General features: G+C 36.9%; 1 protein-coding gene across 1 annotated transcript in view; it reads left to right on the forward strand.

Moving 5' to 3' along the window:
• Positions 1 to 4,138: 4,138 nt before the first annotated feature.
• LOC124606120 (meiosis-specific with OB domain-containing protein) overlaps positions 4,139 to 15,426 on the forward strand; it is a 249,243-nt gene continuing 237,955 nt past the window's right edge. Inside the window, exons 1-3 of the mRNA XM_047138084.1 lie at positions 4,139 to 4,259; positions 4,358 to 4,492; positions 4,624 to 4,696. Of these exons, the coding sequence (XP_046994040.1) occupies positions 4,139 to 4,259; positions 4,358 to 4,492; positions 4,624 to 4,696 (329 nt within the window). The remainder of the gene's footprint in view (positions 4,260 to 4,357; positions 4,493 to 4,623; positions 4,697 to 15,426) is intronic.

The raw sequence follows: 15,426 nt of genomic DNA on the forward strand, positions 1-15,426 counted from the left end.
TCTACAAAAAGGGATCAGAAAATAATATAGCTAATTACAGGCCAACAGCACAACTCAGCACATTTTTCAAAGGTATTCGAGAAATTGCTTAACACCAGATTAGAAAGTTTTATTAACAGATTCTCTTTAAAATTGGAGCATCAGTATGGATTTAGAAAAGCTAAAACAACAACCACAGAAGTGTATGAATATCTATATATAAACATAAATCACTAACAATAAAGAAATTACTGGTATTTTTTAGATTTGTAGCAAGTTTTTGGCTATTTTCACCTCACCATACTCCTTAGAAAGTTAGCTAATAAAGGTATAAGAGGTGCCGCAAACCAATGGTTACAGTCGTATCTGTCAAACAGAGTGCAAAAAGTTGAAATGAAATTTGGAAAAAAGAATGCTAATGTTCAGCAGTCTACTGTGCACTCTACTAAAAAAATGCCTGTTGGATATGGAGTACCACAAGGCTCAATCTTGGGACCCATGCTGTTTCTGTTATATATTGATGACATAAACAAGAAGCTTACTTCAGGGTGCATTACACTATTTGCAGATGACACAAGTGTTTTGGTAACAGGCACAGACAAAGCTGACCATGATCAGAAGATTAAATCATTCATGTCATTACTGAGAGAATTGTTCAACGAGAACAATCTCATCATAAATGTACAAAAAACAAGCTATGTTAGTTTCAGATATCATCTCAAAAACGAGAAGTCTCTGGTTTGCTAAACAACCAAGAGCTCTCCAGCGCGAGCTCTATTGAGTTTCTTGGTATATGGCTCGAAGAAAATCTTAAATGAAACACATGTCCATTATATTTCAAATAAATTGTCAACTGTGTGTTATATTCTAAGGGTACTCAGCAAATCAGTCACAAAATTTGTCTTTACACAAGTATATTATTCTTACTTTCACTCCATACTACAGTTTGGGATCATATTCTGGGGGAACTCACCCTGCAGCAGAGATATTTTTAAAATGCAAAATAAGGCAATATGTATAATATGCAATTTGAGATTTAATGAATCATGTAGGCAACATATCAAGAAACTTGGCATTATGCCAATGCCATCTTCTTACATCTGGAGTAGTATATCATTTGTTAAAACCTATCTATTAAGCAAAGATGGTCCATTAATACTAAATGAACACATTCATAACTATGAAAGAAGGCAGCAGTCTGACCTTTCAGTCCAGAACAACTTGTTACCAAAAAAGTGTCATGCATGCTGCGATATGGATGCATAATAACCCAATAGTGGAAAGTGAAAAACAGAAATCACAAGAATTTTCACATATAAATTTAAAAAAAATTCTTTTGGAACAAAACTTTTACATTGTAAATGATTTTTTTCAAGAAAGTAATAAATGTTAACAAATTTCTTAATAATTCTAAAAAATAAACAGTCAGGTGGCTTAGATGAAGTACCAATGTGTGTAATCAAACAATGCATATGGATTATACAAGGCCCCTTAACAAATATAATAAATGAATCCTTCACATCAGGGATATTTCCAGAGTAGTTAAAACAGGCAAGAGTTATACCTTTGTTTAAACCAAGCAAGGTGGCGCAGTGGTTAGCACACTGGACTCGCATTCGGTAGGACAACGGTTCAATACCGTGTCTGATCGTCCTGATTTAGGTTTTCCGTGATTTCCCTAAATCGCTCCAGGCAAATGCTGGAATGGTTCCTTTGAAAGGGCACGGCCGACTTCCTTTCCCGTCCTTCCTTAATCTGATGAGACCGATGACCTCGCTGTTTGGTCTCTTCCCCCAAAACAATCCAATCCAATCCTTAGTTTAAGAAAGGTAATGCAGAAGACATTGTCCATTTCCCTGTTGTCAGGACTCTCAGAAATTATAGAAGCAATTATGAAAGACAGAGTAATGAGTTACTGAATAAATACAATCTTTTAAGCAAATCACAGTTTGCTTTCTGAAGTGGCAAAAATACAGAGTCAACCATAGTAGAATTCAAAAAGTTGTACTTGATGCTCATGGTAAAGATCTTTCTAAGGCGTTTGATTCAAGTGACCACAAGATTCTATTAAATGAATTAGAAGTATTAGGAATAAGAGGTATAGCTAATGACTGGTTTCGATCATATCTAGCAGATAGGGTACAAAGAGTAGAGATAACACATACTTCAAATAGATCTAAGCATTTAGTAAAACATTTATCACAACTAAAATACATTAATATAGGGGTGACTGATAATGAGGTACGAGTGCTCAGTGTGACATTACAGTATTTAATAAGTTATGTGTAAAAAAGTATTGTATACCAGGAGTAAATCTAATGATTGTCTCTAACTAGAAGTCTGTAAATATATGTGTAAACGAATTAGCTTATTTTAAATTGATCTAAACTTATAAATACTTTGACATTTCCTATGTCCTTGTAAAAAGAGATCTTTGGATGAATAAAGCTACTACTACTACTACTACTTAGACCTGACTGTGGTGTATGCTTCCTTCAAGTATGAAGAAGTGAAAGTACAATATAATGGCTATTACCTTCTTGTAATATAGGACAAAACTTTCAAGAAACAATTAAAATTGTAACAATATAGTTGTAAAAATTACTTGTAAAAATATATGCTGACCTGTCTAATACCATATGTGCAAATTGTACGATATTATTATTATTTGCATCAAAACAATACAATAAAACACAATGGGTAACACTATTAACACTAAAATGATATGCAGATATTTTTCATAATTATTGTTAGATTATATCTTCAATGGTGAAGCTTAGCATTGCCTAATCTGAGGCTCCCCTTAAGCATTTAGCGCGGGTTTTGAAGATCCATATCGTACTTGTTGTGTCGTATAGCGTCTCCTAGCGAACTGCAACCACTGCACGCTGCCCAAAGAACACCGAAAACAAAACAAAAATGATACAGCACAAAAAATATTTGTACTGACATATCATATGCATATCATACACGAGACGCAAGTGTGTACTTGTGTACTGCTGAAGGCATACCCTCTAACACAACATGAATTAACATTACATTTACTCATTTATAGACGATAAGTGCACAGTAACTTTGCGTCTATGACTTGGGAAAATCCCGAATTGAATTCCGCAAGTTATATTCTTACACAGTATGAATATTTGCTTTTTAAACTCCAAGGCATATGCTGAAACGGAATTACTTAGTGAAATTCTACGAATTTACATCGAAGATCTTCGTTACAGTTATTGAAAATTTTGAAACGGTTATGCCAGTTATCATTTGCATTCTTTCGAATGTTAGGCTACCGTTCGTTATTACTCAAAACATCCTATCGATAACCGTATTAGTCGTTATTGGAAGCGAGAGATCAACGTAGTGCTAAGGTGGCGTAAGCGCTAAATTCAAACTGATGTTCGAAAATAAAATATTTGTAAGGCATTATCGACGGTAGATAAATAGAGTTGTAACTTCGTTGCCAAATTACTCGCAACGGAGTTTAAAAGAAAACGAACCAGAAATATCAAGAACTGTTTTTAGCTGTGGTAAATTGAATATGATACCATCATTTGTATTTGTAGCTACTTTCATTTCTTAAAAAACTATATTTACAATTGTTTTGGACCTTGATTGTCAGTTTAAGGCAAGACTCATGCTCGTTTTTCAGTTTTTGTGTGAGATACCTGTAATATGCAGGTACTTGATCAGAAAAATACATAATTTTTGTTGCATAATTATCAGTTTGTATGCAGATAGTTTGCTTGAGTTGCACTGATTCATCCATTTAGAACTCGTTATTCGTTTGACAAAGTAAATGGTCTAACATATAGGCCACTGTAGACGCCAAATTACCATCACGATGACGCTGATCAGTAGTTTAAGGAGGGCGTGAAACCAAGTTTACAGATATTGATATTACATCCTTTAGTAATAGCAATTTATATGCATTGAAAACTTTGTGATGTACAAATAATTGCCAGTCACTGACAATAACTAATTTAAATGATGACTGTTACAGAAACTCCTTTTTATTCACTGTACAGTACGCCTTTACTCGTAATTTTTAAGTTAGCAATAGTGTGGAGTGAATGATGTCTTTTATCTATCTGACTTACTGCAGTGTAACACCAACTCCAAATAATGAAAAGATCGCTTATTGCTTTTAAACAGTTATAAGATGGCATCAGGTGCTGGCATTAAAAGATTACCAATTGAAGCCTTAGGACCCGGGACAAGTAATTACTTTGTAGTTGGAATAATAATAGCGAAGCAGAATCCAAGAAAAATACAAAGTCGAGGTAGCCTGTTCATTTTCAGAATATTTATCTGTTTTCATCACTTGTAGTGAAATGGCATGATTAATGTAGTACCTTTTTTGTTTACTTAAATCATACAGTCGGTTCTTCAGAAGAAAGAGGCGTGTGCAGTTTCACAATAAGAGATTCACCATACGATTTTATAAATGTTAACTGTTGGGGGTCATTACATTTCATTGAGACAGAAATGGAGAACTACAACATTGGTGATGTTGGTATGTGATCACTAAGTACTTAACAATTTGTAATTATCCGCTTATTTATGAAAATATTTGTGTAACATACCATAGTTCAACTATTGTGTGTTTTTGTTACTTAACTAGCACCTTTGACTTATTTTCCATAGTTGAAATCAGCAATGCCAGGGTTACACACCGTAAGCCAGATCAAGATGAGAAATTTAGTCCTACTGTGACAAGGTATGATAATTACCAATCATTTTTGTCATTGTTTTCTTAAATTATGTCTAGTTAACTTCAGGCTTAAATAACTGCTCCTACAGATACTCAGTTTTTATTGTGTTACCACAGTAATATAGAATCTGATTCAAAGCATTTGCTTGTCTAATTTGTATATGTGAACCAAACATTGCCAGAGGCTGAGACTGGAGGAATTATTATTTTGTAAATGCAGGTGTTTCCTCAGGTACTGACTACCTCAGAAACTAAAATATGAAAGGGAGATGATGGCTAAATAACTTAGAAAGCAAGATTGAAATGGTATAATTCATGAGACTGAATTGAGATCTCTTTAAAATGTCTACTTGACATGCAGTTCCACACTTCCTGGAAGATTTGCTAAGGATAGCTTATAATTTCACCTAATTTCAGCATGAGGGAATGGCAGTGCAATTGTTGCACATTCGTAGGAACACCTGAAATATACTGTTTGGGTAGTGATGGATTAAACTGTGAAGAACTTAGTTTCCTATACTCTGAGTTTCGCATACTCAGAGTATAGGTCAAGTATTTCATGGAGCTGGTTTTCCATTTGTTACATATGCAAAAGCTGTATACCAGTCTGATTTATTTATGTGTTTATTCATTCATTCAGGGATCATCTCACAGTCCTCAAACAAGAAAAATTCCAATGTATTATATAACCATTCACAATGATATGTTACAATAACAGAAAAGACAACCTTTTATCAAAGTACCATGTACAGACTAACCTTACTTAAAATTACTTAAAATCTACCCAATCCTTGTACTGGCCGTGCCTTCGTACAACTCATACCACACTTCTCAAGCTGACTACCAGAATAACAGGTCCTTTTCGACCAATACAGCAGGTTACTGTTCGTGCCTTATTTCCACCAAACCAAATCAACTTAGCTTCACAACACAGGTCTACAAGGTTCTAGAATAAGATCCTTCATTGGGTAAAACTGAAATCAGTGCCCTCGTTTTCAATGACCAAAAGTTTCAGAAGTTCCAAAAGCGACATACCATCATTCTACACAAGACAGCTACCATTGCGTGCTGTCTTCTTCCTCCGAACTAGCAAAAGTGTGAGCATGTGCCTGCCTTCACACACACATACTCCCCTCCTCCCAGCAGCCACACCAAAGCCACCCACTCGCTAGTTGTTATGCTTCCAACCCTTCTGCATGTAAAGAGCCACTTCTCCTTGCCCACTTGCGCCCCCTCTCTCTCGCTGGCATCTCATGCTTCATCCATACTATCAAAAACATGCTATGAAGACAAACCTGTCAACTGATCCCAGCAGAAATCTCGAACCATCTAACTTTGTTCAACAAGATGATTTTTCACGCTTTCCACTACTGTGTCATATCCAACATTCATAACAGGAAAACAATATTATGATACTTCGTCCTCCTGTTACACTAAAAGCTGTTCTTTTTAACGCCTGCACATGTTTCATTGTAATACTGAACATGTTTCATCATAATACAGTGTCATCATAATACAATAGTAATAAACAATTCAAAGATATACATACATAGAATATATAAGGATGTTTTTATAAAGATATTACAGGGGCCAGTTGTGGGTACTGCTGAAGGTATCATACTGGTATCTGCCTGAAATGGTTTAAGAAACCCACAGAAAAACTAAACAGGATGGTTGAACAGAGCAAACTACAGCCTCTTGAATATGAGGTCAGTGTTTTGACACCTGCACTACCTCATTTAGTAGGTCCTTATTGTACAATATGGTTTAGATTATAAACAATTTGTCCAAAATAACTTATAATGTATAAAAAAAATTAAAAAGATAGTTCCACTGTCTGATACCATCTCCCCACACCATCACTGCACACATTATACGCATCCGCTAGTGGCTCCAGGACCACAAATATGTGCTATACCCCATGCAGTCCCTTCATTTCATTCATAAATTTGACTAAAAGTCCATAAACATCCTATTATACCCCAAGCAAATCGCCACATCCTTCCTTCAGACCATCTAGGAAACTAGTAAGCCAACATCCCCTTTATGAATGAAATGCTGATTGCAGGAGAATAAGACATTAGTATCATGCACTACATATCATTAGCACATCATTTTCTTATAAAAGTAGTATATTTTGATTCTGCATTCTAATACAGAGGGTGTTGTAGTTGTCCTATTTTGTTATTAACCAGAATCTGAGTCCTGTAAGTAATCTTTAATTGTGTAGTATGCATTGTTTATGAAGTATGTTTTAGGTGCCTTTTTAAATAGATGTATTTTCATTTTGTCATATTCTTGGGCTGTTCATTAAACAATTTTACTTCCTGATAGAAAATGCCTTTTTGAGTTTGTTGTTTATTTTTCCTTGATAAATACAAGTCTAAATTGGCTCTTGTCCCAGGACTACGAACATGTGATTCCCCTTCCAATCATGTACCGAGCGAGATGGCTACACTGGTCTTAATGTTCTGGACTTGCATTCAGGAGAACCAGCGTTTATTCCCTATATGGCCATCCTGACTTGGGTCTTATATGGTTTCCCCAAGTTTCTAAGGTGAATGCTGGGATGGCTCCTTTGATTAGGCTGTGGCTGACTTCCTGCCCTGTGCCTATTCTCATCTAATCCTATCCTACTTTGTTAACATATGTAGTGAATCATTTAAAACGTGCTCTGCAATTACTGCGGGAATGGAAAGTGCTATTCATGTGCAGTTTTTCCACAGTGGGTTGGTAGTCAGGAACCTGTATTGTTAGCCAATCAGCAGATTGTAATAATATTTAGAAAGTGTTTTTTTTTATGTAAACATACACTTTTTAAATTGAACAATTCCTGTGTCCTTGGAGCAATGCCTGTTGGCATTAACAGACTCAAAGTAGTGTAAATTAGAATGTCAGTGGTGTTTGTTGCAGGATTCTATGTGAGTTGTTTATGAGATATTGTATTTTGAAAAGTTCCCATACTGACACCTGTTCAATACCTGTGATAGCACACTAAAGAGCAACACCAGTGGATACACTATTAAAGTGAACTGTGACCAGTAATAAGACAATTGACCATCACAAGTTGTGTTCAAACAACACATGCTTCCAGTATGGTATGGAACGCTGCTGCACATTTACTAGCATTTCAGTGGAAATGTCCAAGCATTTTGCAGTAATACATCATTGTATATCATTGGACGTAGTTGGTATGTCCTTGTGGGCAGCATCTTTCAGCTTTCCCTACAGAAAGTCTACAGGCATCAGTCTGGGGAACAGGTCAGCCAAAGTACAGATTCTCTATGTCCATCCCAACATTTTGGAAACAATTCATGAAGACATGCTGTAGTACTTTGTGCATTATGGATTGGAAAGCCATCATGTAGGTACCACAAGCTCCTCCTAGTCTGCAGAGGAACGTTTTCTAGCATCCTTGAAAGATCATCTGTTAGGGAGGCTGTGAAACTTGTGCACATTCAGTGTTCTGTCTATGAAAAATGGGCCAATGAGCTGATGGTTTGCTATCCCAGACCACTAATTTGAACTCCATGGGCACTGATGTTCCATCCAAAAAAGCCAATAGACCAATAGTGCATGTTTTGGTGATTTACCTGGCCATGTTTGGTAAATGTGGCTTCATCACTAAACAATATATATGATACATCTGGAATATCCTGTCTTAATACTCATGTACAGAAGTTAACACAATTCTTGTAATCATTTCCATGCAGCTCTTGATGGAGAGAGATGTGATAGCGATGGAACCTATGTGGATGGAGAATGCGTAGGACACTTGCGTGACTCACGCCACTTCCTCATGCACTTGCATGGAGCTAACATGCAGATCAACTGCAACAGCAACTAGAACATTAATTTCCCACTCTTCTGTCACATCTGTTTCCTTCTGCTACATTGTCTAGGTGTTACACTTCAATTTTCACATAATTGGTTGAAGAGGTTGATAAATAATTGTCAAGATGGTTGACATCTCTTGAGATATATGCCACATGTACCGTACAAGAACAAACTGCAGTCTTCCTACACTCTCCACACACAATGAGCATGTCAGCTTTGTTAAATCCCATCATCCACTCATGACCTACTGCTTCGACAGTCACACAGTAACTGACTAGCAATTCGCATTGTACTTAAGAAATGCACAACCACACTGTAAGCAAACATAACAACATTGTACCTAGCTACTTCGTAAGTTAAATGGCACAAACAAGTGTTGCTATGGAAACTTTTTACAATACGCTGTCTCATAAATGACTTGCACTGGAATCCTGCAACAAACACCACTGACATTCTAATTTACCCAACTTTTAGGTTGTTAATGACAGTAGGCATTGTTCCATTTAAAAATGTTTATGTTTGCACAAAAAAATACACTTTCGAAGTATTATTTCAATTAAGATTAAGGACTAACACTGCGAGCCTCTGACTACCAACTCATTCTATGAAAACTGGATACAATAGCACTTTCCATTTCCACAATATTTGCAGTGCAACTTTTAGGTGATTCATCCCGTATATATAATTTCTACAGTGTATCTTGCATGTCTGATATTGTTGTGCTAAATGGCCTGTGGATAAATAAATAATAAACGGTCTATAGAGCTGTTTGTGAAATACTGATATACACAACAGATTGGTACGTATGCTGACTTGGTACAGTAAGGATACAAATTTTTAAAATAGTTCTTTACAATGAACCCCAATCACTACTTTCAGTTATTCTTATGGTGCAGTTCTAAAAGTTGAAAATTATGTCCATGATTTGAGCCTCTGCTCTCCAGAAAAGAATTACTTAGTTAAAAATTGAGTGGTAATAGGAATCATGCATCACCACAAGACATTGGCTGTTACAAATTTGATGGTAGGACTTGAAGAGCATAATGTGCTGATGACATTCTTTTTGCCAGTGTCTTTGTGTGTTCATTCCATATTAACTGACAATCAATATTCATACCAAAAACCTTTTTATTCATTCCAAAAATGTTTTGTAACACAATCTAAGTTTTATTGTCTGTGCTTAATATGACTGAGTTGTTCTTCCTTTTTTACTGAAATGTATGCTATTTAGTTTATTTAGGTTCTTTGTTAATTTATTACATACTGTCCAACTGGAAAAATCCTGGACAGTTTCATTTACTTTCTCTATTAGGAGTTATCAGTGAGTGTGATGTTGCTGTAATCGGTGCTGATAACTTTTTCTCCATGTCTTATGCTGTGTGTAAAGTCATTTATATACATTAAGTACAGAGTTGCGCCATTCTACCCCAGAAAAACCATTTTTCCAACAATTGTTTTATTAAAAATTTATCATGAGCATACATGTGAATGTGTTTGACTCTGTTTTCCAGCTAAGACTGGAACCATTCACTTGCTATTCCTCTTACTCCTATTGCTTCTAGTTTTGTTTGGCAGAGTTGTATAGTCAACAGGGTTGAAAGCGTTGGACAAGACACAGTACTTCTGAGTTAACCGAAGAAAACCATTTCAAACATATGTACAACACTGAAAGAAAATTTCATGCTTCCCCCACATCACTTAGCACTCTCCCAACAGACACAAATGTACATGGGAATTTGAAGTCTACAATAAACTCAAGGGTAGAGATGTACTGAGCATGGAGATGAGTTCACTGAAGCAAAAACTACAGGATCTCCTGGTGGAAAAATGCTGTTACTCGAAGCTGAGGAATTCATGAGTGATGAGATGATCGTTTTAACAATGTGAGAATTTGATATCATAATGTTGTGTATAATATTGTACCTATGAAATAAGGCCTGGAAAATTTAGATACTATGTATTGGTTGTTGTTGTTGTGGTCTTCAGTCCTGAGACTGGTTTGATGCAGTTCTCCATGCTACTCTATCCTGTGCAAGCTTCTTCATCTCCCAGTACCTACTGCAGCCTACATCCTTCTGAATCTGCTTAGTGTATTCATCTCTTGGTCTCCCTCTATGATTTTTACCCTCCACACTGCCCTCCAGTACTAAATTGGTGATCCCTTGATGCCTCAGAACATGTCCTACCAACCGATCCCTTCTTCTAGTCAAGTTGTGCCACAAACTCCTCTTCTCCCCAATCCTATTTAATACCTCCTCATTAGTTATGTGATCTACCCATCTGATCTTCAGCATTCTTCTGTACCACCACATTTCAATAGCTTCTATTCTCTTCTTGTCTAAACTATTTATCGTCCATATTTCACTTCCATACATGGCTACACTCCATAAAATACTTCCAGAAAAGACTTCCTTTCTCTTAAATCTATACTCGATGTTAACAAATTTCTCTTCTTCAGAAACGCTTTCCTTGCCATTGCCAGTCTACATTTTATATCCTCTCTACTTTGACCATCATCAGTTATTTTGCTCCCCAAATAGCAAAACTCCTTCACTACTTTAAGTGTCTCATTTCCTAATCTAATTCCCTCAGCATCACCTGACTTAATTCGACTACATTACATTATCCTCGTTTTGCTTTTGTTGATGTTCATCTTATACCCTCCTTTCAAGACACTGTCCATTCCGTTCAACTGCTCTTCCAATTCCTTTGCTGTCTCTGACAGAATTACAATGTCATTGGCAAATCTCAAAGTTTTTATTTCTTTTCCATGGATTTTAATACCTACTCCGAACTTTTCTTTTGTTTCCTTTACTGCTTGCTCAATACACAGATTGAATAACATCGGGGAGAGGCTACAACCCTGTCTCACTCCCTTCCCAACCACTGCTTCCCTTTCATGTCCCTCGACTCTTATAACTGCCATCTGGTTTCTGTACAAATTGTAAATAGCCTTTTGCTCCCTGTATTTTACCCCTGCCACCTTCAGAATTTGAAAGAGAGTATTCCTGTCAACATTGTCAAAAGCTTTATCTTAGTCTACAAATGCTAGAAACGTAGGTTTGCCTTTCCTTAATTTATTTCCTAAGATAAGTCATAGGGTCAGTATTGCCTCACGTGTTCCAACAATCCTACAGAATCCAAACTGACCTTCCCCGAGGTCAGCTTCTACCAGTTTTTCCATTCGTCTGTACAGAATTTGCATTAGTATTTTGCAGCTGTGACTTATTAAACTGATAGTTCGGTAATTTTCACATCTGTCAACACCTGCTTTCTTTGGGATTGGAATTATTATATTCTTCTTGAAGTCTGAAGGAATTTCGCCTGTCTCATACATCTTGCTCACCAGATGGTAGAGTTTTGTCAGGACTGGCTCTCCCAAGGCTGTCAGTAGTTCTAATGGAATGTTGTCTACTCCCGGAGTCTTGTTTTGACTTAGGTCTTTCAGTGCTCAGTCAAACTTTTCACGCAGTATCATATCTCCCATTTTATCTTCATCTACCCCCTCTTCCATTTCCATAATATTGTCCTCAAGAACATCGCCCCTGTATAGACCCTCTATATACTCCTTCCACCTTTCTGCTTTCCATCTTTGCTTGGAACTGGGTTTCCATCTGAGCTTTTGATATTCATGCAAGTGGTTCTCTTTTCTCCAAAGGTCTCTTTAATTTTCCTGTAAGCAGTATCTATCTTACCTCTCGTGAGATAAGCCTCCTTACATTTGTCGTTTAGCCATCCCTGCTTAGCCATTTTGCACTTCCTGTCGATTTCATTTTTGAGACATTTGTAATCCTTTTTGCCTGCTTCACTTGCTGCATTTTTGTATTTTCTCCTTTCATCAATTAAATTCAGTATCTCTTCTGTTATCCAAGGATTTCTACTAGCCCTCGTCTTTTTACCAACTTGATCCTCTGCTGCCTTCACTATTTCATTCCTCAGAGCTACCCATTCTTCTTCTACTGTATTTCTTTCCCCCATTCCTGTCAATTGTTCCCTTATGCTCTCCCTGAAACTCTGTACAACCTCTGGTTCTTTCAGTTTATCCATATCCCATCTCCTTAAATTCCCACCTTTTTGCAGTTTCTTCAGTTTTAATCTACAGTTCATAACCAATAGATTGTGGTCAGAGTCCACATCTGCCCCTGGAAATGTCTTACAATTTAAAATCTGGTTCCTAAATCTCTGTCTTACCATTATATAATCTATCTGAAACCTTCTAGTATCGCCAGGGTTCTTCCATGTATACAACCTTCTTTCATGATTCTTGAACCAAGCTATGATTAAGTTATGCTCTGTGCAAAATTCTACCAGGCGGCTTCCTCTTGCATTTCTTAGCCCCAATCCATATTCACCTACTGCGTTTTATGTATTGGTATATTACGAGAAAAACAATTTAATAATATTATTGTGTTAAACATAAAGATGTGCTGGTAAAATTAGTGTTAGAAAATTGTGTAACTGTGTACACCAAAAGCAAAGAAGTGACATCTCTCTTGTACAATACGATCAGATGATCTGTAAAATGTATGTCATGAGACGAATAAAATACGGATACTAAGACTAAGAATATGCCTGTAACATAGGCATTTTTGTTAAGAACATCAACCACCACTTTTGTGAACTGTGTAATGGCCACTATTATGCTTCTACTTCAGAAACAAACCTTTATTTAATATTTTTTCAGTTGACTCATTAATCTATCTTTCATTATTAATGTAATCATTTTTAGAATACTGACAGTGCTGAGCCTATACTCTTTGCATTACCTTTCTTTAATAAGGTAACAGTTGGTGCATGCCTAGAGAACTAAGAAAAAAATACATGAGGTAAAGGACTCATTTATTACGTTTGTTAATGGGTTTGTACACTGCCTATGCACTCCTTCAGAGCAGAGACTGGAACATCATTTGTTCCTGCTGACTTCTTTATCTTTTTAAATTCTGTATTGTCTTATTGCCTTCAAGCTCATGGTCGTTTACAAAACTTGCCACTTCCTGAGGATTTTCTGTTTGGTCTTCCATTTGCATGTTATTATACTTGTTTCCAGTTTCATGTTTTTTTTTATTTTCTGCATTATGCATTATTTTGTCATAAACAGTTGATCCCTGATTTGATTTGCCAGTGCCCTAGAAAAAATACGTATTGTGTGTTCCGAGACACTCCTTTTATGGGCCTGTAGTTTTGTGCATTTTACCAGACATATCCTTAGCTTTATTATCTAACAGTAATGATCAGAAAGGCCAAGCTCCTATATAAATACTTTACAATTTTCCCTGTCAATGTTTGTCAATACATGGTCTAAGACTGACAATGAACTTTTTGATAGCCTAGTATCAGTTTTTATAATTTGTGCCAAGCCATATATTTTCACATATTTAGAAAGTTATTACTAAATTCATTTGAGGGCTGAGCCTGTACTTCAGTTAATTAGTTGAAGAAAGTACACAGTACCACTAGGTGAGTGGTACAAGCACAGAATGATTAACTTTTTCGTGGATTTCTAGCTTTGTTAATTCAACAGCTGCAAATTCCAAACCTGTATCTACACTATTTGTGTCTGGACTGTTAACCCTGGAGTTTGGTCCCTTTACTCCCCAACCTAGCCATCACTAATTGTGATCAGATCTTCACTAGCTTTAAAATGTGAGCCATTTGTGACATACATACATAATCCCCCATCCTTTAAGGTACCAGTAGCCCTACAGTAGCAACTTGCACGTACTTGTGATGATAGCACTATATGTTGTACTTCAGTTTCTCTAGAGCTGTGCTCTATAAGGCGTACCACTGTGCTCTTCAAAGACTTCAATTCAACTTCAAACTGGTGTACTTAATTTTTAATAAAATCCTTGTTTGATGAAGAATATAATTCTGAGCAAATTTTGGTTGTGTTTGTCCTTATGATTTCCTTCCCTCTCTGATAATCCTGTAACTGTGAGTGTGTACTCTGGTATGGTGCAGTCTATCTTCCGTGTACACAGCGAAGAAATCTCTAAACAGATTGAAACACTTTTAAGGGAAGGGAAACTGTTCTCATGATTAGTCCTAAAAAAGGTGTAGTCCTACACACAAAAGGGTCTGGTCCTTCACACTATGACAGGTATTTGGCCATCTGGCCCCATACCAACCTGCTATACTCACTAATTAGCTCCATTAACCTCTCCATCTCAGTCCTTTTGAGGTGCAGACCGTAGACCCACCTACTGATAGTCCCCACCAGCACCAGTGCAATGTGTACTGAGTCAGCAACCATCTATACCATTCCAGCTCTCCATTAACTCACCATAGGGCATTGCCAAGATGAGGCTGATAACACTGTCAGAACAGCTGAGCTAGGCACACTTTGGTGCTACCAGTACGGGGAACTGTCTTGCTCAGGTCACCACCTATGTTGCACACTCCATTGCTGTCCAAGCTTTTCCCTTCCCCCCACCCTCAACTAACATTATCTGATCATCTTCCATGGATTTTTTACACAAACACCCTAAACCTCAATCACCTGATTCAGCCCAGCACTGGGCTTGAAAACATTGGTGACCTGATACTCTTCCTCTGATTTCTCTTGTAACTGAGAGCCTACAATTCTACCATGACTGCTGCCTAGCAGCAGTACTGTCATCTCCTTAAAATTAGTGGTATTCATAGCTTTCCTAATCGTGGGCAGAGTCTGTTGCACATTTCCCACTCTTACACCATCGTGAGGCTCCTCTCCCGACAATATGATGAAATTATTGGTGTGTATGTGAGACAGTGGATAATGTTTACTGTATAACGTGTCATCTAGCAAATAGCTACCAGACAGTTATGTGAATTAACTGTGCAAGCTACTGAAGGAAGTGAAAGAGGTAAGGTTGTTTGTTGAGCAGTAGGTATTCCACGATCAGTAAGCACTACAGGTC

The sequence above is a fragment of the Schistocerca americana genome, chromosome 3 (genome assembly GCF_021461395.2).
Source record: "Schistocerca americana isolate TAMUIC-IGC-003095 chromosome 3, iqSchAmer2.1, whole genome shotgun sequence".
NCBI classification, from domain to species: Eukaryota; Metazoa; Arthropoda; class Insecta; order Orthoptera; family Acrididae; genus Schistocerca; species Schistocerca americana.